The 22,956-nt window shown below is 39.7% G+C and overlaps 1 protein-coding gene across 1 annotated transcript in view; it reads left to right on the top strand.

The window, feature by feature from the left end:
• NUCB2 (nucleobindin 2) overlaps positions 1–22,587 on the top strand; it is a 30,270-nt gene extending 7,683 nt beyond the window's left edge. The window contains exons 2-13 of the mRNA XM_083590286.1: positions 2,878–3,021; positions 3,898–4,005; positions 5,600–5,726; positions 9,346–9,449; positions 13,041–13,226; positions 13,850–13,940; positions 15,403–15,461; positions 16,140–16,232; positions 16,911–17,000; positions 18,328–18,498; positions 19,128–19,209; positions 19,974–22,587. Coding sequence (XP_083446412.1) covers positions 2,878–3,021; positions 3,898–4,005; positions 5,600–5,726; positions 9,346–9,449; positions 13,041–13,226; positions 13,850–13,940; positions 15,403–15,461; positions 16,140–16,232; positions 16,911–17,000; positions 18,328–18,498; positions 19,128–19,209; positions 19,974–20,098 — 1,380 coding nt within the window. The 3' untranslated portion in view covers positions 20,099–22,587. The remainder of the gene's footprint in view (positions 1–2,877; positions 3,022–3,897; positions 4,006–5,599; positions 5,727–9,345; positions 9,450–13,040; positions 13,227–13,849; positions 13,941–15,402; positions 15,462–16,139; positions 16,233–16,910; positions 17,001–18,327; positions 18,499–19,127; positions 19,210–19,973) is intronic.
• The last annotated feature ends 369 nt before the right edge of the window (positions 22,588–22,956 follow it).

Genomic DNA, 22,956 nt, shown 5'->3' with positions numbered 1-22,956 from the left:
GCTGGCAGCCAAGAAGCTCCATTCCAACTATGTGAACACACTTCAGTCTTAACTGTTAATGTTTCTTTTATGTTGTAAACTGTTACAGGCTACATTGTATGGTTTTAGATTAAAGTTTTTCCTTATATTCTCTGTCGTCCATTGTAAAGGCCTTTGGCTATATGCAATAAAATTGACTGACTGGCCTAAATTCCCATTTAGGATTTTAGGATATGCTTGTATTTTCTGGGAAATCTGAGAGGCTTTTGGAAGCTGTAGAATTCCTCCAGGCGAGGCAATGCAAGCATACATGGTTCCAAGACCATAGTTAATATTTGTTATGCTGATGTGTGCATCAATTAATTTAAAAGGGCATGCTTTCTTTTTGCTCACCGTCATCATTGAATTTATGAATTTTGCATCGACTGGCGTCACTACCCTTGTTATGCATTCCACGTCAGAGCTGTGACTCACAGCTATACCTGTCTGTGTTCAAAATCAGACTCATTCCATAGTTCTTGAATGTGGGGTGCTGATAATCTAAGGACATGCCACTTTGCATTTGATAACATGTTTGCCATGCTACTATGGCTTGCTACTACAGAAAGTGAACCCATGATAATTTATGCATGGTCACATAATGGGCTGTGACTGCTTATTGTATCATATCATAAATGAAACAGTGGGATGTCCCTAAATACCTGTTGATGTCAGAGCAAAAGCCCCAGCGAAGGGTCCTATTTAATCCCCAGTCCTGATAAATGTTTTGCTGCTGTTAGTAGCTCATTGACTATCTCACTTTGCTCCTAGCTTGCAAAGAGACATGAATTCAAGTGTAGCTGAATCGCAGGCTACTGAGATTTTTATCTCCTGCAGCCCCAAAGAATGGTGTAAGAGTTCTGATTTCTCAGATATGAACCTTTGAGTCCATTGTTCCCTAGTGTTTTCTTAGTTCTGCCTTCTCTGCTACTATGGATGCTGAATACTGGCATTGTAATTGCTCGTGCACTAGTGGTAGCAGCAAAAGCAGGATAGCTCAGTTGGTTAGAGGTTGATAATGCCAAGGTTGCAGGTTCAACCCCTGTATGGGGCAGCTGCATATTCCAGTATCCTAGGGGTTGGACTGGATGATACTCAGGATCCCAACTCTACAGTTCTGTGATGGTGCTAGACAGTGGCTGGTGTGATGAACTGCTTTGAGATTCATTCTTTAAAATATAAAGTAGTGTTGAAATGAAATTAGTTATAAGAATAATTTGAGTCATAAACTTCACTGCAAAAGGGTGACTAGACTGTTGGTTATGGTGACCATAACCTAGGTTTAAGGTGCCATTTGGCAATTAGCTTATATATCTGAGTTTCTAACACTCAATGCTGGTCTCTGGTTACTGGAGGATGAAGTTCCGCCATGCAGTCCCCCCCCAAATGTTTAGGGGTACACTCATTTTCCTACTCATATTGAAATATTGTCCCTCATTGAGGCCAAACTTAGATTCACAAAATGTTTAGGGGTATGTGTACCCTGCATCCCCCCCAGAAAAAAGCACTGCCTCCATCTAAGCAGTTTCTTTTATCTTATTAATACTTCTGATTAGAATCATTAAGATTTACATATACTGGGTCAGTTCATACACTCATCTGCCACATACTTTTAGTAGAGGCCACAGCTTAACAAAAGTTGCCATGCAAGTGAGAGCTAGAAATTAATATACCCCAGTGGGTTGGTTTGGTTAAAACTCTAATGCAGCCATAGTGAACCTGACCAAGCTTCCCAAGACTGATAATACTGAAAACAACAAGCAGTTGTGACAGCACAGTTGGTTCTAGTGAGATGATGTTGTGGTACAGCTTGACCCGAGTACATCTTCGACCACTCAGCATTTGCTTAGGACTGAGTGTACTGCCAAGACGATATCACAAAACATGCTGCTGTACTGGTGTTGCAAAGGCGTATTTTATTGGAAATGTTTCAAGGCATTATTATAATAACAAATGAAGCTGTGAAATATGGAATGAAATATTTAGAATAAGCAATAATATTTTTATTAGCGTCTGCAAACCAGTAGTTCATATTTAGTACAAAGCTGTCCTGGTATATTAGCCCGAGAGGCTGCTTTTTGTCAATATGAGACAAAACAACAACAGATAAACTTTATCTTCTTCTCTTGCTGTTTCTCATGTGTGCTCTTCCAAGGTTTGAAAGTTCCAACACCTGATTTGTTTTTCCCTTGGAACTGCTCAGGGACTAAATTGTTGTAGTAGTAGGATCAGTGATAATTGGACCCACAGTTTGGTTAAGCTTACATGCTTGGATTTCATAGATTTATTTCAACTGAAGTGCAGTCTGGTTCATGTAGGTTACTCAGGTTGCTTCTGTAGCTCAACCCCCCAAATTTGTTATGCCAGCACAGCCTTTTGGGGAAATGGTATCAGTTCTCCATTTGTAAAAAGGGAGTATGCAGTGTTGCTGTGAAAATGAATAGGAGGACGGTACTATAAAAATGGTATGAAGATAGTACAGAATATGATGGCAGATGTCAAGATGCCACTACCAGACACTTTGCATATGGTCTTATATGTTCATCTCTTGCATTATTAACCAGAAATGTGTAAACTTGTGTTCATAGTTAGTACCAGTCCTGAACTGTGTTCATACTGCTCACTAATGCTAACACCTCAGTTTTGGCCCACTTCCGATATTGCAGCTTGAATTCACGAGAGTGCGACTATAAGTCACTCCTGTCATACCTAAAGGTGTTCTACTTTAGCCTCTTTTAAGTTGACAAGGCATGCATCTGGGATTCCTCATACTTCTGACGCGATTGTTTTTGCCATAGGAGCAATCCTGGATAAAAAGGGTTACATGCTTAGAAAAAATACTTTGCTGTTTTATTTCAGATAAGATGGAAAGCTGTTTTCTTACAACAGTGTGTTTTGCTCCTGACCTATCTTGCTATTGTGCTGGAAGCTGTGCCTATAGACATAGACAAGACAAAGGTAAAAGCGGAAGAACAAGTAGAGAATGCAAAAATAGATAATCCGGTAAGTGAAATAAATACTTTGTAATGGCATCAATATTATAAGTGTATATTACTGTTACCGCTGAACTGATGGAATATTATTTCTGAATTTAAAGTATTAATACTGTTCAGGGCCATCTGTGGCACTCAGGGTCTGGATTTAGGTCTTCTTCTTTTTGTTAGCTTTGTGAAAATATTGAGAGAGAGAGAGAGAGAATAGAAGAAAATTAGAGTGAGGAAATGAACTAACCGGACCATTTTGACTCTCAGAGAAAGCAGTTTGACTTCAAACCACTTTATCCAGTGTTTTGAATAGGAAATTTCTCAGCGGAGAAAAGAAATCCTCCATTTTAAAAAAGCGATAAACCATATGATATTGGAAAAGGACTTAAGTTTTCTGTACTGGAACACCAGACCCCAAATATTATTTGGGCTCAACCTGGCTGATTTTAACTTAAAGAAACCATGGGGATCCAGTCACTGACCTCCCCAAATCTCATTTAGTTTGAGACCTAAAATTAACTGGGTTCTTAAAGCTAGAAGAAAAACAGAGGAAGGAAAGCTATGGAGAAAATGTCACATATATCTTATTTATTCCCTTATAACCTCTTTCTCTTCTGTACTACTGAGTTTTCTTTATAAACGACATCTCTAAAGAGCTCAGTTAAATCCACAGAAACTGCAGTTCCCCAAAGAATGTGTATTTATAGCTGCTTCATGTGATTTTTTTTTTTTATCTTCACCGCTAGATAAAACATTATGGACACTGATAGTTAGGTCTTAGAATCACAGCTGGGCTAAAGATCTCACCTAATTTAGTCTGAAATATTTCTATAGAAAGAGAAATGCTTTTCTTCTTTGGCCCTCTTTTACCAAACTGATATTCATTTTCCTGAAGGATACTGGGCTTTATTACGATGTGTACCTCAGGCAAGTGATAGATGTCCTGGAGACAGACAAACATTTCAGAGAGAAGCTCCAGACAGCCGACATAGAGGCAATAAAGGTATGTAGTTTTAACTGTGTAAGCATGCAGCTTGTTTAGAAAAATAAGAGAGAGAAGTAGAGCACAGTGGTACTTCAGTTTTCAAACGCCTCTGTAGTCGAACGTTTCGGAACTCGAATGCAGAAAACCTGGAAGCAAGTGCCTCGGTTTTCGAACGCGCCTCGGAAGTCGAACAGGAAACACACCTTCTGTTTTGAGTTTTCTGTATTGAGGCTTGCGTTTTGAGGCTTCTGCTTTCGGTTTTTGAACATTTCGGAACTCGAACGGACTTCTGGAACGGATTATGTTCAAAAACCAAGGTACCACTGTACTCTGGTTTGTCATTTATAAGGAGGCTAGACAAATTCATGGAGAATAGCTACTGGATCCAGTGTTAGGGAGTATGCTTCTGAGAATTAGCTGCTGGGAATCACAAGCAGGGAGAGTGCTGTTGTGCTCAAGCCCTGCTTGTGGGTTTCTCATAGGCATCTCCCTGCCAATGTGAGAACAGGATGTTGGGCTAGATGGGACTTTGGTCTGCTCCAGCTGGGCTCCTCTTATATTCTGATAAGAGCCAGTACGCCATACAGGTAACATGGAGTTTGTTCTCAAAGCCAGCAGACCTGATGGGATACCTTCTGGTCTTCAAAGTGGGTGGAATTGAACTTAGACAACAACTTCACAAGCTCATCAAAAAGGTCTGGGGGAGGGAAGAGATTCCAGCAGACTTTGGGATGCCTAAATTATCAGTTTCTTTTAAAAAAAGCGATAAAACGGATTGTGGAAACGATCGAGGCATCTTTTTATTAGCTGTGGACATCAAAATTCTTGCAAGGATCTTAGCAAACTGTCTCCTAACAATATCTGAGGCTACCCTTCCTGAATCCCAGAATGGTTTTTGACCTTCTAGGGGTACGGTGGACATGATTTTCACCGCTTGATAGCTTCAAGAAAAAAGCAGAGAGCAAAACCAACCCCTGTATATGGTGTTTATTGACCTGACTAAGGCCTTTGACACTGAAATTGTAATGCTCTGTCGACTGTCCTTCTGAAAATTGGCTGCCCAGATAAATTTGTGAACATCCTTCAGCTCCTTCATGATAATATGACAGCAACAATTGCAGATAGCAATTGTTCACAGTGGGATCAGGTATTGAACAGGGTTGTGTTATCTAGCTGCTCCTAGAATGTGTGGGAGCACTAGTGTGTGGAGGTTTCTGTGCAGGACTTCCTCCTATCTTTAGATAAGGGAAGTACTGCTTATCTATCTCAGCTTCATGCATTGTGTTCCGCCACCCCTAAGTGAAAAAGGAAGGCCTTCTAAGCATAAGACCTCTCTGTCAGCAACATAGTGCTCACACAACTTTGGACTAAAAATTGGATTGGATCCTTAACTGGCTTACTGTACTCATTTATTTATTATATATGGAACCTGTGGATCTTAGACTTTGGCTTCTGTTTCCATGATAAAAGGAGGTAATATGTCCTTCCAGTTGCAACATGTCAGTTGTGAAATGCTTCACCGTCTTCTCTCTGTTGAGAACCTAGTAGAACACAGTTAACTTCTAAAAAAATTTAACTGACTACCTTTATCAATTGCTTTCTTTATTGACAGAGTGGAAAGTTAAGCAAAGAACTAGATTTAGTTAGCCATCATGTGAGAACAAGGCTGGATGAACTGAAAAGACAAGAGGTTGCAAGATTAAGGATGTTAATTAAAGCCAAGATTGATTCATTTCAAGGTAAGAACACAAAGCAAAAATGTTTCATTTGCCTCTCTTGTTTACAACAGTAGCAGAGATTAATATAAAATAGAATGGTGTAAGAGCTTTGGTGTTTCCTTTCATCTCATTACACAGTCCTTTCCTGTTTGGAAATCTAGGAGAACAAGACAGACCAGTTCTGAGGAAACAGCAGACACACATTTGGGAAAATGGTTTAAGAAAAGACAACTATACGAGTTCCATTTTGATATTGTCAAATACTTTTGTAGCTTCTTCATTAATTTCTCTTGAGCTTTGCAAGTTTTACTTTTCTCACTGAGGACCAGCAACATACTTCACTGGAATATAAACACTAAACTATTGATGAGCTGCAAAGTACTATCTGACCGGGCCACCTGTTTAGAAAGGTTTTTTGAAAACAAGGTTTGCAAGGTTATGAGAATACAGAGCAAAAATAAAATGAGTTAATACTACCCCTGTAATACTGATATTATGAAAATGCAGTAGCATCTTGTTCCTAATTTTTGTGTAGAAGTTAAACACTTATGATCATTTCCCCAAAATGCTTAAATTGCAGATTGCATTGCAATGAATTCATTGAAACAATGTTAATTAATCCACGGACTAGCAGGTATTTCTAATATGCATAGCAGAAATGTGAGAATTATCTTTTAAGCTGAATGTTGTTTTATGGTTTATGGGCCTAATCAAGCTCAACTAGGCCCAGGATATTGGATGTTTTGGGCAAACCATGCCATCCTTTGCCTGGCCTGATTTCATATATGATGTAGGCAGGGCTTTTTTCCAGCTGGAAGTGGCCGGAACTCAGTTCAAGTATCTCTCAGGTGGGCGTCATTGCCATTGTAAGAGAACGAGGGAGGCATTTATGGTGAGTTCCAGCACCTCTTTTTCTAGAAAAATAGTACTGGATGTAGGGTACAGGGAAGTTCCTACTGCAGCTTTAAACTTCAAGCTGTGGCTAAAAGGAAGAAGAATCGGAATTGCCTTCTTAAGTGCACTTCTGATTCTTCCTTAGCCTCAAAGAGTCAACCCTTTTTGAATTGGCACCTTTTCTTGCTACCCTGCACTTTCTTTTGGATGCAGGGGAAGAATCGGGACTCTTTCTTTTGAAATTAAGTTGCCTGACAACATTTGATTGACTGGTAGATGGCGCTGCCTACCTGTCAAAGTGACCCACAAAGGGAGGAGAGCTCAGCATCCGGCCCACTGGCCGTAACATGTGTCACAGTAAAACCACACCTTTTATTGGCAATATCTTGAAAAAATGTCTAAAGGAGAGAAAAGATAGATTTCAGAAAACCAGTTGATATTATGTCCAGTATGATAAAATACATATTCTTCAAAGTACCATGTATAGTTATCATAATGCAGCTGCAATACTTATCAAAACAGTGACACTTAATAAACACACACACAAACACACACACAATTTGTGCAAAATCTTTTTTCTGTTGCCGCTGTCCTTGTTTTCAGGTGTAGTATGTAGAAATAGGGAGAAGAAAATGTTTTGCAATGTGAAATATGGATATGCTGTATTGGATGACTGGCCTGTTCTCTACAGCATTTGAAATGCTTACATTTCAATCAGCAGTAAATGGTGCTTCAGGGGAATAGAGTGTAAGGCCAGGCTTTATGAAGATAGATTATCTAGTTCATGAAACAGTTTTCATTCTTCTCTAAAGCAGTTAGGGCCAGTTTACATGATTATCCATTACAGATTCCCCCCCCCCCTTTGACCTGCTTTCACTGTGTTCATGGCAGAAAGATAATCTGAATTTTTGCACACCAGAGCAAATCACAATTCTGCTTTGGGATGGTGGGGGGAGTTTAAAAGAAGTGCTTCTGCTCTTAAACTCCACACACAGCTGGACTTACCTTGCTGGGTCTTGTTTAATGAAATATTGCTTCTACTTTAAAAAAGAAAAGTTCACTGTTTAAGCAGACTTTCAAACAGCAAAATTATTTGGATAGTGAGAGGAATATTAATAATAATTTTCCTGGTTAGCAGTTTCTGCAGTTAGTGACATTTAAAACGTTCCTTGCTGAGAGCCATTTCATAGAATTGTAGCGCTGGAAGGGACCACAAGGGTCATCTAGTACAACTCCTTCAATACAAGAATCTTTTGCCAAACATGGTGCTTGAACCCATAACCATGAGATTAAGAGTCTGTTGCTCTACTGACTGAGCTATCCAACATGCCAGAATAGAGGGGGAAACATGCAAACACCTCTGTAGATGTATACACAGTGGGGGGCATCCAGTTGTGTCCATTCTTGAGTAGAATAGACTTCTGCACACATGGTGGGACTTCCCATTCCTCTCCACCACCACCCCGCTTCCCCTGTCCCCTGCATAACCCAAAATCTGCATGGGGGCAGCAGGGATAGAAAAGGAAGCGAAAGTCTTGCTGGGCAACTGGAAATCCACTACCTGGGACATTATCCCACCTTTATACATATGTGCATATGATGCGTATGTGCATACGATGATCAACATGAGGGTTCTATGCAAAGAAAGATAGAAGTCTTTATTTGTAAGAATTGTGTCACATTTCAGAAAGCCATTGGATCTCCCTCCCGCCCACCAATCATTTCACACCCAAGCTGTGCTCCCTCCAACCTTGCCAAATTCAAAGTGAATTAATTTAGAATCTAAAGACTTCAAGTCTGGTGCAGACATAATATTACTCTGTCTTTTACCCACATGCTTCCCCTGCAGCCTTGCTCATTTGTGTGAATTCCCCCTCTCCTCTCTCTTACACTGCAGAGCAGGGCCTCATCTTAACTAGTGTTTGTAGACGGTTTAACAAAAAAGCCTAGTCCATTTAGCAGGAAATGGCCAGAACATAATATAGTTAAGGGAGAAAGGAAGCTGCTAGTGAAGGCAGTACAGATTATCACAGCCTGCTTCTGGATTTCCTAACTCTGTTTATTGGGGAACAGTATATCTGCACCTGACCCATAGTTGCATTATACTGGCCTTCACTTCTTCAGAATACTAGCCATTGTTAGGCGGCTCAAGAAGGCTAACACTTTTTTCTTTTCCAAATGACACTCCCCATTCCATGGCTTTTGTAAACTGCTGAGCATGCTCAGTCCTCACTGATTCCCCCCCCCCCCGGATTCCCCCCCTTTACTTTTTATTTAAAGTTAAATACCTCTTAATTTTACTTCAGAAATTCTATACTTTTATGTCCCTGGAGTATGTGGAAATTGCCAGCTTATTTGTAGGTTAGTTGAGTGACAATCTGCTTAGCTGCCAAACTAACACCTAAGTAACTAACATTTGCTATTAGAGGAAATGATGGATATTGGAACTGGTTTAAGTGCAGAATAGTTGTAGTGTATGTCTGCTATAGTATGCATTTTAGTTTCTGCCTATTAAAATTATAGTGTAATCTCTCAACAGTTTGACAGTTGTGTCCTTTTGAGTGTCAATATTCATTTTACTTTGGCTAAAGCCCATCCTTGAGTTGCTCTTGAGGGCTGCAGCATATAAATGTGTTTTTAAAATATGTTTCTTCCCTCATGCAGTGCCAGGAAACTTAACCTGTTGTCCAATATATATTGATATATGTAGTTAAATCATTTCTGTCTTTGTACGGGTTGTTTTTAGATTCTGGCATAGACCATCAGTTCCTTCTCAAACAATTTGAACATCTGAACCACGACAACCCTCACACTTTTGAAGCTAAAGATTTAGACATGCTAATCAAAGCTGTAAGTGTTGAGCAAATATTTTCCAGATGCTTGCTTGCTGCTACTGCTGTATTTTTCTTTAGTGGAATCTACTTTTTCTCCCTCCCCTGCCTCCATTTTGAATAACTTTCATAGTTACCTCAAGAGTCATAGTCTGAGAATCCCATTTGGCTCCGTAATGTAATATTGTGCCACAGGAGACATTTATGTGCATTTGAAAACAGTCTGCTCATTTTTCTCATAGTGCCTCATGCGACTTGCATCCCCAAGCCAACATAAGCAATCTTTGAAGGTTTTTACAGAGCCTTTAAATTGAGCGCTCTTTTGACCTTTGCCAGCTAATACTGGCAAATTTTCTTCTCTGATTCCTTTAGCAATTTTATGTAAGTGTATTTGGATATGTACAAAAGATTTTAACTAGTTTTGCGTTGATTAATCACCTGTCTTTTAACTAGTTAACTGCTTTAGGTTTAGACTGATTTGCATTTTGCCAAAACCTAAAGACAGGTTCTTTTGAAGTAGCAAAAAATAAATGAAACTTACAAATAAATAAACAAAAGCTGCAACACCATCTTCAAAAAGGGCATTTTTCATTCTCTCTTTTTTCCACATTAAACTTGATGGAATCAAAATAGTCTCAAAATATAAGCAGGTGTTTCGCAACGTGATCAAAATTGGTCCCCATAGATCAAAAGCAGGGATGGAGAACCTGTGATGCTCCAGACGTTATTGGACAGCAGCTCCAATGAGTAACAGTTGGAGAGACCACCAGGTCCCCATCCCTGAGCTAATGAATCAGCCAATTAAAGCTGCTTGCTCTGTTTTTGAAATTGAAAAGCATGTTTAGATTTGCAATCCATCCTCTCCTGAAGGCTTGGGGAGGGTAACAGTATTGCAGACACAAAAACACCAAATAGGCCCTTTTGCTTAACTAAATAATTGGGAAGGACAACTGTCAGAGGAGGGAAAGCCTTACAGATACAGTGGTACCTCGGGTTACGAACTTAATTTGTTCCGGAGGTCCCTTCTTAACCCGAAACCGTTATTAATCTGAGATGCACTTTCGCTAATGCTAGCAACAACCCTTTAAAAATAAATAGTACCACATTATTATTATGAAGTTGCAGATGGCGAGGCTGAGACTTGAGTATAGTGAATTTTTAGCTCCCCCTAGTGAGTTCATAGCTGAGTGAGATTTCCACCGGGAGACTTTGTGACTCATTGTTAGCACACTTTCCTTAAGCAAATAGAGAATTGAGGAAATGGGACTGAGTTTGCTCTTGAAGAATGACTGTGAGAACCACTATAGAAAAATGGACAGAAGCATAATCAGAATGGCACTACTGGCATAGTCAGCTGCATTTTCAGGTTATGCTAAACCATAGTTTAGTTGTACAACATTAACAAGTAGGAATGAGCCTAAGCAAGCAAGCCTTGGGCTTACCAGCTCCCTCCTCCTGTTGTTGATTGGTTGGGAGGAGAAATAATGGACCAGTAGTGATCCCTCCAATGTTAATGACTTGCAGGATGGGTGGGTTAAGATGATGGACAGTTACAGGAGCCACTGGTGGGGATGGTTCTGCTGTGGTGGAGGCCCCAGCTATGCCCAGATGGACAATAAGCCACAGTAAGATCTGAGAGCATTATGGGATGGAATCCTTGAGAGGTCCAACTTTTTGATTCCTCAGCTTTATCAGTCTGGAGCTGGTATGGTGAAATTAAATGCATATATATAAATACCTTGCACCTTGCCCAGCCTTCTTCCAACTTGGTCCCCAGCAGATGTTCTGAACTATAACTCCCAACACACCTGACACTTGGCCATGCTGGCTGGGGTTGATGGCAATTGTATATTGAATTGCTTTGTACTGTACACTTAAGGTAATTCTGATACAGCAGAGGCATTCAGTAAAGGTATGCTTCTCATTAAGTGACACATTTCACAGTTCTTAAGCAGTTTACCTGAGAGTGTGTGTTGTTTTTCAAGCAGTGCAAAAATTCATTCAAATAAAGGGTTTTAACCTTCGGTCAGGGGCGAACGAAGGCTAACCGACACCCAGGGTGGGGCAAACGGTTGGCCGCGCACGCATTGCACCGCTACGAACGATGCATGCATGGCATTGCTACATACGACGCACGTGTGCCGTCGCTATTTAGGGCGCATGTGCGGCACCGCTACGTACAGCACATACCTGCGACACCAAGCATGCGTTGTACATAGCGATTTGCTGCCGGTGCCGCCCGAGCGCCATACGGACGTTGGTGGGATCCTCTGCTCGCAGCTGCGGTGGTGGCGGAGGGATCTTCTGCTTGCAGCTGTAGTGGCGACGGAGGGATCCCACCACCATCCGTATGGCGCTCGAGCGGCACCGGTGGCAAACCACTATATACAGTGCGTGTGCGGCATCGCTACATACCGTGCATGCGTGTGACACCGTGCATGTGTTGTGTGTAGCGGTTTGCCGCTGGTGCCGCTCAGGCGCCGTACAGACAGTGGCGGGATCCTCCGCTCGCGGCTGCAGCCACAAACGGAGGATCCTTCACATGTGGCTGCGGCGGTGCAACAGCTGCTGGCGCCGCCGCGCCCGGGGGGCGGCAGGGTGAGCACCCCATGGGGTGCCTTCTTGTCACCCCCGAGACATGGCACCCAGGGTGCACCACCACCCTGCCCCCCCTTGCAACGCCACTGGCTCCGGTGTGCTATAGTACTCACCCAGTCAGGATCAGCTTGTCCAGCCCTGAGCACTGGATGGCCAGGAAGCCACCAGAGACTCCCAGCTTTGCAGGAGCCCACTCAAATGTTAATGGAAAAAGACAAAACTAATAGTTTCCTCATTGATGTAGTGGTGGCAGTTCATTTCAAAAAAGAATGCGTTGGGCAGCTTAGCTCCCTGTCCTCATTTAAAGGCAGTGCCTGGTCAATGGTACTGGTGGTCAGGGTGTGATAACTTTGAAGTTTTATTTCTTTTTGGCTATATCTTTACATTTCGGGTTGGGGGCACACTAGTTGACTGTTGTATAAGGGGCCCACAAAATTGTGGAATCAGCTTTGCGACTCTGCCTCTCTTATAATTTTACCATTGCTTAACTCCCTGGATTTTCTGTGTTGCATATCTTATTGATTGAGTTGATGTGGTTTTTCAATTGTTAGTGACAGATATTAAACCACTTCATATACGCTTTCCTTTCATAAGTAAATTGGAAGGAAAGAGTGTGAAGTATCGTATTTTTCTCTCTATAAGACGCACCAGACCACAAGACGCACCTAGTTTTTGGAGCAGGAAAACAAGAAAAAAAATATTCTGAATCTCAGAAGCCAGAACAGCAAGAGGGATCGCTGCGCAGTGAAAGCAGCAATCCCTCTTGCTGTTCTGGCTTCTGGGATAGCTGCGCAGCCTGCATTTGCTCCATAAGATGCACACACATTTCCCCTTACTTTTTAGGAGGGAAAAAGTGAGTCTTATAGAGCAAAAAATACGGTATATCAGCTGTTCAGCATGACCTCAGACCCACTGCTGGGACACACACAAAGTTTGGATAAAAGGAGTATTTTGTGCTTCATATTGCAGTGGTCAAAAAACACAGTATTCTTAATTGATTTTTAATTTGTAGGCCACAAGTGACTTAGAAAACTATGACAAGACTCGTCATGAGGAGTTTAAGAAATATGAGATGATGAAAGAACATGAAAGAAGAGAATATTTAAAAACACTGGATGAAGAAAAGAGACGACAAGAGGAAGCTAAGTATGAAGAACTGAAGAAAAAGCACAGTAATCACCCCAAAGTTAACCATCCTGTAAGCACATGGTTTGTGTCTACCATATAGTGAAGGTGTAGTCAGGCGTTATGCATTAAAAGGAGAATAAATAAAAGTAGTGGGATATGCTTTATAGATGCACTTAAATTTGGTTTGGTTATTGAACTGGCAGGACTTTACTGAACTGAAATATCATTTTATATGCGTCCTTTCCAGCCATTTCTTATTTTATCAACATTTATGAGAAGGGACTGAGATCTTTGCTTCCTTTGAAAACTTTTCTAATACATGTTTGAGCTGCAGCTTTCATGACAGCTTCTTCTATGGGGAATAGAACCTGACCAAGTTCTACCTCCCCTTATGTTATGCCCATCTGTTAATAAGAGTGGCATTGTAGAATGATCCAAATGGTTCTTGACCATGTGTAACATATTGTTTCATTTTTGTTATCACCTCTGCTGACAATTTAGGAATTCCTACTGAAGATGTTGACATTAATGGATGATAGATGTGTGCTTTTCAGTGTGTGTGTGTGTGGGGGGGGAATAACTAGATTTTGAAGCTTTTCTTAGAAAGGTAATATGGATTTATTTGGCACAATGTGGTTGCAAGAAATGTCTATCTAATCATTTGCATTATTGCTTTTTCTGATCCACTTACAGGGCAGTAAAGACCAGTTGAAAGAGGTATGGGAGGAGGCAGATGGACTGGACCCCAATGATTTCGATCCAAAGACTTTTTTCAAGTTGCATGGTAAGGAGCATAATTTTTTCCTGTAAAAAATTAAGCAACTTGAGTGATACTCTTGGGATTGCCTTCTCAGGAGCAATACCTTCATCATGTGACAACAAAGAATCTTAAGTAAATTAACATCGGTAGTAGGATAAAATCCCATTATGCAGATCAGGGCTGAAGTGATACAATTTATCAGACAGTTGAGTTCTAATTCAGCATTTTCACATTGGAGTGTCCCTTTTGTACTGGAGTTTATTTACATGTGTATAGGTCCTTGTAACACAACAATTTTCATAACTGGTGGGCTTGTTGCACTTATTTACATTCTGGCACTATTTACCTCAACAGTCTGGAGTCCATACTGAGGAAGAAAATAATAATATTTTGAAGAAGGACTACAACTTAGATTCATTTTCAGCTTGCCTTGTATTTTTAAAACTCATGGCAATCACCCTTTCGAGGACTTGAAAACTAGTCTGGTAATTATACATCACCTACCGGACAGATTACTCAGTCTTTTGAAGGTTCTTTAAAGTTGCAATAAGCAGAATTTCCAAAACTGTTAAAGAATCGATACTCAGATCTGGGCAAATGGGCCAGAGCTTATAAGGCTATGCTCTGCAAAGTAAAACCCTCTTTTGCTGTTATTGTTAGCAAGTAAGTCTGGGCAAGGTTGTCCCAGCTGCCCTCCAGCCACTGGGACTAAAGAACCTGTAAAATATCAGGAAATGGGACTGAGAGTTAACCCCTCCTCATTTCTGTTCTCTGTTTATCCCTGCTATTACACCCTAGAGTTGCACAATGGCTGTGTGTGGCAAAGTGACTTTATCAACATTATGGTGTTGTGACAAATGTGCAGGGCTGGACAGATCTGAAGCAGATACATATAAAGAATAGTATCTGAGACAGATAGTTAATTCCTTTCTAAGTTAAGTAGCACCAACAATTTCTAAACAGCAGTTAGGCACTGAAAGACAAAGACAAAGACAAAGGTCATGGATGTTCACACCCTTGTTTAACAGGCCCTTGCTTCAAAAGTTAATTATTAAAAGTCAAGCTGCCATGATTTAATGCAGATAAACATGATTCAATATAGGTGTGGCTAAGTGGGATCTTATCAAGGGGAGAAGGGTAAAGAGAGGCAATGTATGAATTTTGAATATATTAAAGGGCTATTTATGTATTAAGATTTTATTTTGAGCTATGTTTTGGTTTCCAATTTCATTATAAGAGAATGGAAGCCTGAAGAGCAGAATTGTCAATGCCTCTAGATTTTCTTTGCTAATAGAACTCAAAACCAAATAGTCAACAGCAACAGTCTGGTCAGTAGCTAAATAGAAAAATAAATGTGCTGTGCTAAAATATTATGTTAGATTAATCAAGTTGGAATTGTAGTGTGCTACAAGTGAATTAGACCTGGTGTGCATGAGTGTGCTAATGCTTCGGTGTTCTATATTTATATGCATTATACTTTTTATAGATGTCAATAATGATCATTTTCTGGATGAGCAGGAGTTAGAAGCCCTGTTTACTAAAGAGGTATGTGATGCACATTACATGGAAACTCTTCCTTACAATTAGTTGATATTTAAGGGCTTCTGTCTATATAAAAATGGCAGCACTGGTAATATTTATGTATCCACCAAAGATATGTTAAAGCCTAAATATTTTTTTTAAAAAAACCCAGGTCAATTATTCAAGGAAAAACAATATATTCTGGAATAGGGAGCAATATGAGATAGTTACTTTCAACACTTTGAAAGTCCATTGCTAAAACCTATAGATGCAAGGGCAAAACATAAAAACTTCATACCAGGAACTGATGCCATTTACTAAATTAGCTATTGATTTCATATTCAGGCTGGGACTAGCTACCTGGCATGCATATTTCCAGTGTCTAGGCATAGAAATGCAAGGGGCTTTTACATATCTGTACATACAGAGTGGACCAATGCCCAAATGTCTTGATAAGTTCAAAATTTGGAAAGTTGATATACTGGTCCAGTCTGAAGAGGATAAGCCAAAAGACTTCAATTCAATTCAAACTGATTTTGTACCAATATGTATTGTACATTGGCATAAAAAGCAGTAATTTCTTGATTTGAAAACAGAAGCCAACTCTGTTTGACGTATTTATATAGTTAAACAATAACAGGGATGGATAATCTGTTTCAAGCATATTCCTTATGTTCAGTGATGTATTTGCTTCTGTTTTAGCTAGAGAAAGTCTATGATCCCAAAAATGAAGAAGATGACATGGTAGAAATGGAAGAAGAGAGGCTACGAATGAGAGAACATGTCATGAATGAGGTGAGGCCAAAACATCACTCTTTTATAAATAATTGTAGTAGGCAAAACCCTTTTGTTACCACATTCATCTCATACACACACACACACACACACACACACACACACACACACACTTCACACACTTCACACCCTAATGTCTCTATATCCCTGGTCTGTTCCAGGCAGCTGCTAGTGGGAATATGAAATTCTCACATAAGGATGGTGACAGTCACAGTGACAAGCAATTCTAAAATGTTATCACTAGGATGGCAGTGTCCCTTGTGGTGGGCACTAATGCATTCTGACCCTTAGACATTAAAAAATTAGGACTGGATGAAATACACATAGTTGCTTGGTAACATTGTATAGTATTTTCAGTGAGGAATCCAAGCTTTTGAAGAACTCTCAAGAATTAACTGTGTGGACCTTACATAGGAGAAGCCCTTTGAACACATTAGGACTTACTTCTGAGTACCGTAAACATGCATTGGATTATGCTGTGAGTGAGTGTTTTAGGAGGGGATTTCATTTGGCCACACTGACGACTTTGTTTTCAGTCATCATTTCCCCCTCAGAATAATGCGGTGCCTGTGCTGTAACATTAAAATACTGTGTGCTGATTCATCTTTTGAAATGCTGGATACAAATGCAAGTTTGATGACCTAAAGTGTGCTTATCCGCTTGTACCTCTTATAAAAGGTTGACATCAACAAGGACCGGTTAGTGACTTTGGAAGAATTCTTGAGAGCTACAGAGAAAAAAGAGTTTTTGGAGCCAGAAAGCTGGGAGGTAATCCGGCCATTTTTAAAGTAGAACATGCTGCAACCACCATCCTGACCCAAACCACAAGTAGTCGGTTTGTCTAAAGCCTTTGATTCTCTTCCCCCTTTCTTTGTTGTATTTATCTGTGCTTAATTATTAGCGACTTTATCAAAATAAAATCTGAACAGTGAGTCCAAGGACACTGTGCATATGCTACTTTATGGGACAATCTTAATGTTTGTGCATGCATTTGAAATAGAATAAGCACAGGCATTTTGACTGCAGTATTCTTTGAACAGAGCAGTCAGCGATTTATATTGGAAATACAGAGAGAGAATTGTGTTATCTTTTTTATAAAGTCAGGTTTATGCCATTTCTTCCCAGATCCTGAAAGAAACTGAGAACTGTTAAGTGCTGTAATGCTGTCCTGTATGCTTGGAAGCTGTCTTCCTTACAGTAATATCTCTATAAGCACAGAAGGAGTTCTCTTTGGCAAACAAGATTCTGTTGCACTTCACATTAAGTGAGAAAGAGTGTGGGGAAATTCAAGCCCAGCAGCATAGAGCAGATAATTGCACTGTTACCACAAATACAATCCATATGCATAAGCAGATTTCCATTCTTATTATTTATTAAACTTATTAGTCGCTTTATCTTGCTCAAGGCAACACAAAGCAACACAAAACCAACCAACCCCCCCAAAATTCCTCACATAAATACATTAAAACAAAGTGGGGGTGGCACTTTCTGGACCACGGCTTATGTATGTAGGAAGGTGGGGGTGTGAAGGAGCAGAGGAAAACATACAGCACCAAAAGGTGTGAGCATACTGCTCCTGTATTGTGTGTGCACTGTTCAGCAAATGATCACTTCTTGAAAGTCTGATGTTGTCAACTGTCTTTAAAAAGCACAGATCTTCCTATACAGAAGATTCCTGGGGAGAGTGTTTCTGCTGGCAGGAGGTCCTGTGTGGACCCTCTTGTGGGGAAAAGCTAGGTAATGCTGCAGGCTGATGATTTTCCTTATCACTCCAATGGGCAGACCCTTAGTCTTTTCAAAGTCAAGTTCCTGTCAAGGTGTGTGAATTGTGCATGGACAAAGATCAGGAACTTGTTAGAAAAAGGAGAGGCGCTTGAGGAACCTTGCTATTCTACCCCCCCCCCCTTTCTGGTAAGAATTTAGCTAGTGTAAAATGCTGCTCTTTATCAAAACTTCGGATCATCATAAAAAATATTGTATCTTGCACACATATTTCAAAAGGTGGGTCTATAGAATAATTTGTGAATTGCTTCTTAATTTTTTCAACATTGAACCTTCTTTGAGGGGTTTGTGCTTTATTCCTGTTGTTTTTAAGACCCTGGACCAACAACAGGTCTTCACTGAAGAGGATCTGAAGGAATTTGAAAGTCACATTTCCCAGCAAGAAGATGAACTGAACAAGCAAGCACTAGAACTTCAGAAAAGGAAAGAAGAACTACAGAGGCAACACGACCACCTTCAAGCTCAGAGACAAGAACTCCAGCAGGTACCATCTGAATAGCTGCAAATTTCCTTTGGTTATAGATACGGAATTCATTGTATTTATTGTTTAGTAAGAACAGAACAAATTATCATTTCTTGTTCTGAAAGTATACTGTCTTTGGAATGCATGTTAGTTTGGTCTGCTGCTCAGACATACCAGACCTCAAAAGGTTGGAGTGATCTTTTAGGTATTGTGGTCCTAAGCTGCATAGGGCTTTATACACCAGTACCTGTACCAATAGCAGCACCTTAAAAATAGCTTGGTTGCTAATTGGCAGCCAGTGCAATTTTTTTTAGCAGCAGTATAAAGTGCTGGTGATATTCTGTGTTAAAGAACTGTAAAGTTACTGCATGTTGCACAGTACTGAACTAGATTATTGGATTTGGGAGGACTTGTTCCAGAGAAAAGAAGAATCCATGCAAAGCTGAGTTTATTTAAGAAGGCATTTTGTTGCAGACTTTACTGTGATACACAAGAACTATATGGATGTTCATATTCAAAGATATATATATATATATATATATATATATATATATATATATATAGCTTTATTGCATGAAATTAACACCCCGATACACCTTGGATTACCTATTTTCCATTTCATTCCATGTACGTTTGTAACTGCCCAACAGGCTGTCCAACAAATGGAACAGAAGAAGTTACAGCAAGGACATCCTCCTTCGGGACCGGGTGGAGAACTGAAATTCCAGCCACGTATGTAAATTAATTAATCTCTTTCTCACACACACACATATTATTGATGATGGTGTTCATTGCTTGTGAGAAAAACTATTTATGCCCTCAGTGCGATTCAGAACCAAATTTATAGCTTTGCACTTAATATTCTACTGCAAATAAGAGAAGGAGCCTTCCAACCCATTAGATTGGAATGTAACATGTTTGAACACTTGGATGCCTGAAACTAAACCCCTACCCAAATACTTTCCTTGCCAGATAATTCAAATGAAAGAATCTATCATGTTTTACTATGAAATAGGGGCACCTTTCATACAAACTCCAAATATATCTCTTAGCAGCTGTACATGAAAGAGAGAGATATAATTTGGGCAAGTGTGTCTTTGTATGTGAGAGGGGGGGAAAGATGCATTTTCATAAAAGAGAGCCATTGAAAATGGAAAATACCATTGAAATTGAAAATACCATTGAAAATGGAGCTATAAAATCTTACTGCACATAAATGAACAAGCAAATACTGCAGACCTTCTTTGTTCTCTGAAAGGTGATTTTATGCAAGGAAAAAAATATCTAGTACCATAAATATGTGGAGTTCTGCTCTAATAACCTTTGGGGACGTTTTGACTATATGTGATTTCAGCTTTATGCATAACCCCCTGTAATGTAACCCCCATGTAAAATTTGAGTCTACTATAATATGTAAAACCACACTTTCTGAGATTTGGATTACCAGGTAATTGTTCAACAGAACTAACCTTTGTTTTTCGTATTTTGTGTTACAGCTGCATCACAACCAGTTGGAAATGTTCAAAATCATCCTGCGGGAGGCAGTCAGCCTTTACCACCAGGAAGCATACCAGTACAAGAAACAGCTGCAGGATCAGATCACGTTCAGTCTCACCCTTAACCACATGTGCCTCAAATTTGTACCATAGTTTTGGGAGAGAAGTGGGAGGGGATGTGTTCAGAGTAGTAAAAACAAATTGGGAATTGAGCTTAAAATCCCCATTTCAAATCATTGGATTCATGAAGACTTTCAAAGGCACAAATGATACAAGGCAGGTTTATAAAGCTGCCGATCTTTCAGGTGAGAAGGGTATATTAAAATATTCTAATTTTGTAACTAGATTTAAGGATATCATCCAGATTTTATCCTCAGGAAAACATTATTGTTTGACTTCAATGTAATTTGGCTGGCTGTCCATCATTTGTGCCTTGGAAAATCTCCACCTACTTCATGGTTAAATTAAATATGTTTTATAATCTGCCAGAAGATTCACTGATGAGGGAAAAGATAAGAGGCACAAATCTTTTACTTTTTTTTGTAAATGTTCATGATGCCGACAGTCTTTATTGTCGGTGGGTGTAAAGTGGAAGTTTGCTTGATCAAGACACAAGTCTATGACAATATTTTCCTAAAAGTGCCAACAATGGAAAGCAGGAATTTAGGATGGTGTAGTGAATGAGGGTGGGTTCCCCCGACCCAATCTCTTTGGTCTTTGAGACCAAATGAATAGAAACCACCTGTGATCTGATTTCAATAAATTCTGCACATAAAAAAGGAAGTCTAATTGCAGCAGGGAGTAATAGGCAATAGTGAATATGCCTAGGAATGCCAGTATAAGAAGCCTTCAACAGAAATAGTGAATTTGAAGTGTATTGATTTAGCCATCCTTATTGTTGCAAACCGAATGCAGTGTGTCAGCTGGCTACATCCCCTGCAAGTCAGCTATGAAGAAGATACTTTTGTCCTACTTCCTTTCATAATATGCCAGTTGCATTTATCCCTTTATGAGCTATGAAAGTGAGCTCTTTTGATGATAAAGTGTATTTGCAGAATGAGCAAAGACCTCTCATTGTCTTTTCCTGGACAAAACAGCTTGGCTCCTGCTGTAAACAACTCCTTTGAAAATCATCAGTATGTTACAAACAGCAGTTCTCAGAAGCTGCATTCTGAGTTTAAGCTAAAATTAATTAACACTGGGTATGATTACCTGAACGTTAAAAGGCATGCAGTTTAGATGTGGATATTTTCATGGAAGCCTGAAGCCAGCATCTTCAATAATAATTCAAGTTTTTCCACATAACCCTTTGTTTTTCTGTGAACTTGGCTAAGAGCAACATGGCTTTAAGAGTTCTTTACCATTTTAGCTCAAAAACAAGCATCCAGTTCATTACAGCTGAAACCCAGTTTATCCTTTGAACATGACTCCTAAAGGCATTCTTTATTCCTGTGTTGTTCCTACTTGAATTTTGATTCAAAGACTACTGAAGCAAATGGAATGACAGTGGCATTAAGACTGGATACAAAGTATTTAAAAATGAGGTCTGAAAACTACATTCGTTTAGGACAGTATTTTTTTCTGATGGTTGTGCTGATGGGGCAGAAATAGGAGGTGGCTATTAAAATATTGAACAACTGTAATGATTTCTGTTTCCAGGAAATTGGCTGTTTTGCTATAACAGAATTATTTATATTTGCAGAGATAAAGTGAAAGGCAGGCCTTCCCTATACAAAAGTTAGGGAAGGAGAATTTGGCGCACAGTTTGCATAAGACTGTTAAGCATGTAGTGGATACTTGAAAAAACCTGTGCAGGTTTTTTCCCTGCCCTTGATGAACCGGTAGTGTGTGACTACTGCCATGCACCAAATTCTCCTTTAATAAAACCACAAATGTCATAATATGAGCACATCTCAAAACAGATAGCAAATACACACAGGTGGCTTCTTGGAGTCAGAGAGGCCAGGTGGGCAGCCTTTCCATGGAACCAGCCCATGGTCAGAGTGGCCTATGAACCCGTCCTGTGCTTCCCTTTTTCAAGTTCCATTATCTTAACTGAATTTTGCCTTCTTGCTTCTTGTCATCTCCTACTCCTGCTCGGTGTCAGCCACTCTTTCCTTTTTATGGTCCTGAAATGAATATGGCAATGTAGTTCTGATCTATAGGCTGAATTGTCTTTCTGTAGCCCTAGACTTCTTTTTCCACAGCCCACGATGGGCAGTAGAAGAGCCAGCAGAGGCAACTGCAACCATGCATAGTGCCTTCCTAGTTGGATTATATACAAGGTGCGATGGAACAGGATTATTGGACTGATACCCATGACTTAATTCATATTACCCATACAGGAGACCCTACATGAGAATCAAAAGAAGTTCCCGGAGGAAAGCTATTTCTCTACAGTTTTACTTGAAACAGTACATTAGACAGCTGCTTAAATACAGGTTGTGATCCTTTCTTGAGGCTCACCTAATAAATTGTTGGAAAGTTATCTTCTGTATTTTGTTTGTGGCCTCACAAGTATATACAGACCAAAAAAGCATTCTGTCATTAAATTTTATGTGGCATACATCCCTCTTTTAAGATTATAAATAAAATCACATGACAAAAATAAAAAGTTGGGTTGCAGTATGATTCCAAAAGCTTATTGCATTTTATAATCAAGAAGCTTTAAAAATGTTCAGGATACAGAATTTATGGTGTTTCGTTTATCACTGCTGTGAGCCAAACCACGTTCTACAAGGAAATATGGCACAGTCATGGCTGTGTATGGGCCAGGCTATTCAAACTACTTCATAATTTATAATGCTTATAAGAGGCTATGACCATGCTGAATGCAGATGATATCAGACACAACCAATGTATCTGGAAGAATTAAAATAAGGTTCCTATAGTATTATTAATCTAACATTAAAAATGAATCTGCAGCTTCTGTTCAATTGTTTGTTTTATAAACAAATCTTATGCTTGGGACTTTCCCCCACCC

The sequence above is a fragment of the Podarcis filfolensis genome (assembly GCF_964270895.1).
Source record: "Podarcis filfolensis genome assembly, chromosome: 1".
Taxonomy (NCBI): Eukaryota; Metazoa; Chordata; class Lepidosauria; order Squamata; family Lacertidae; genus Podarcis; species Podarcis filfolensis.
This window is presented reverse-complemented; position numbering and strand designations above follow the sequence as displayed.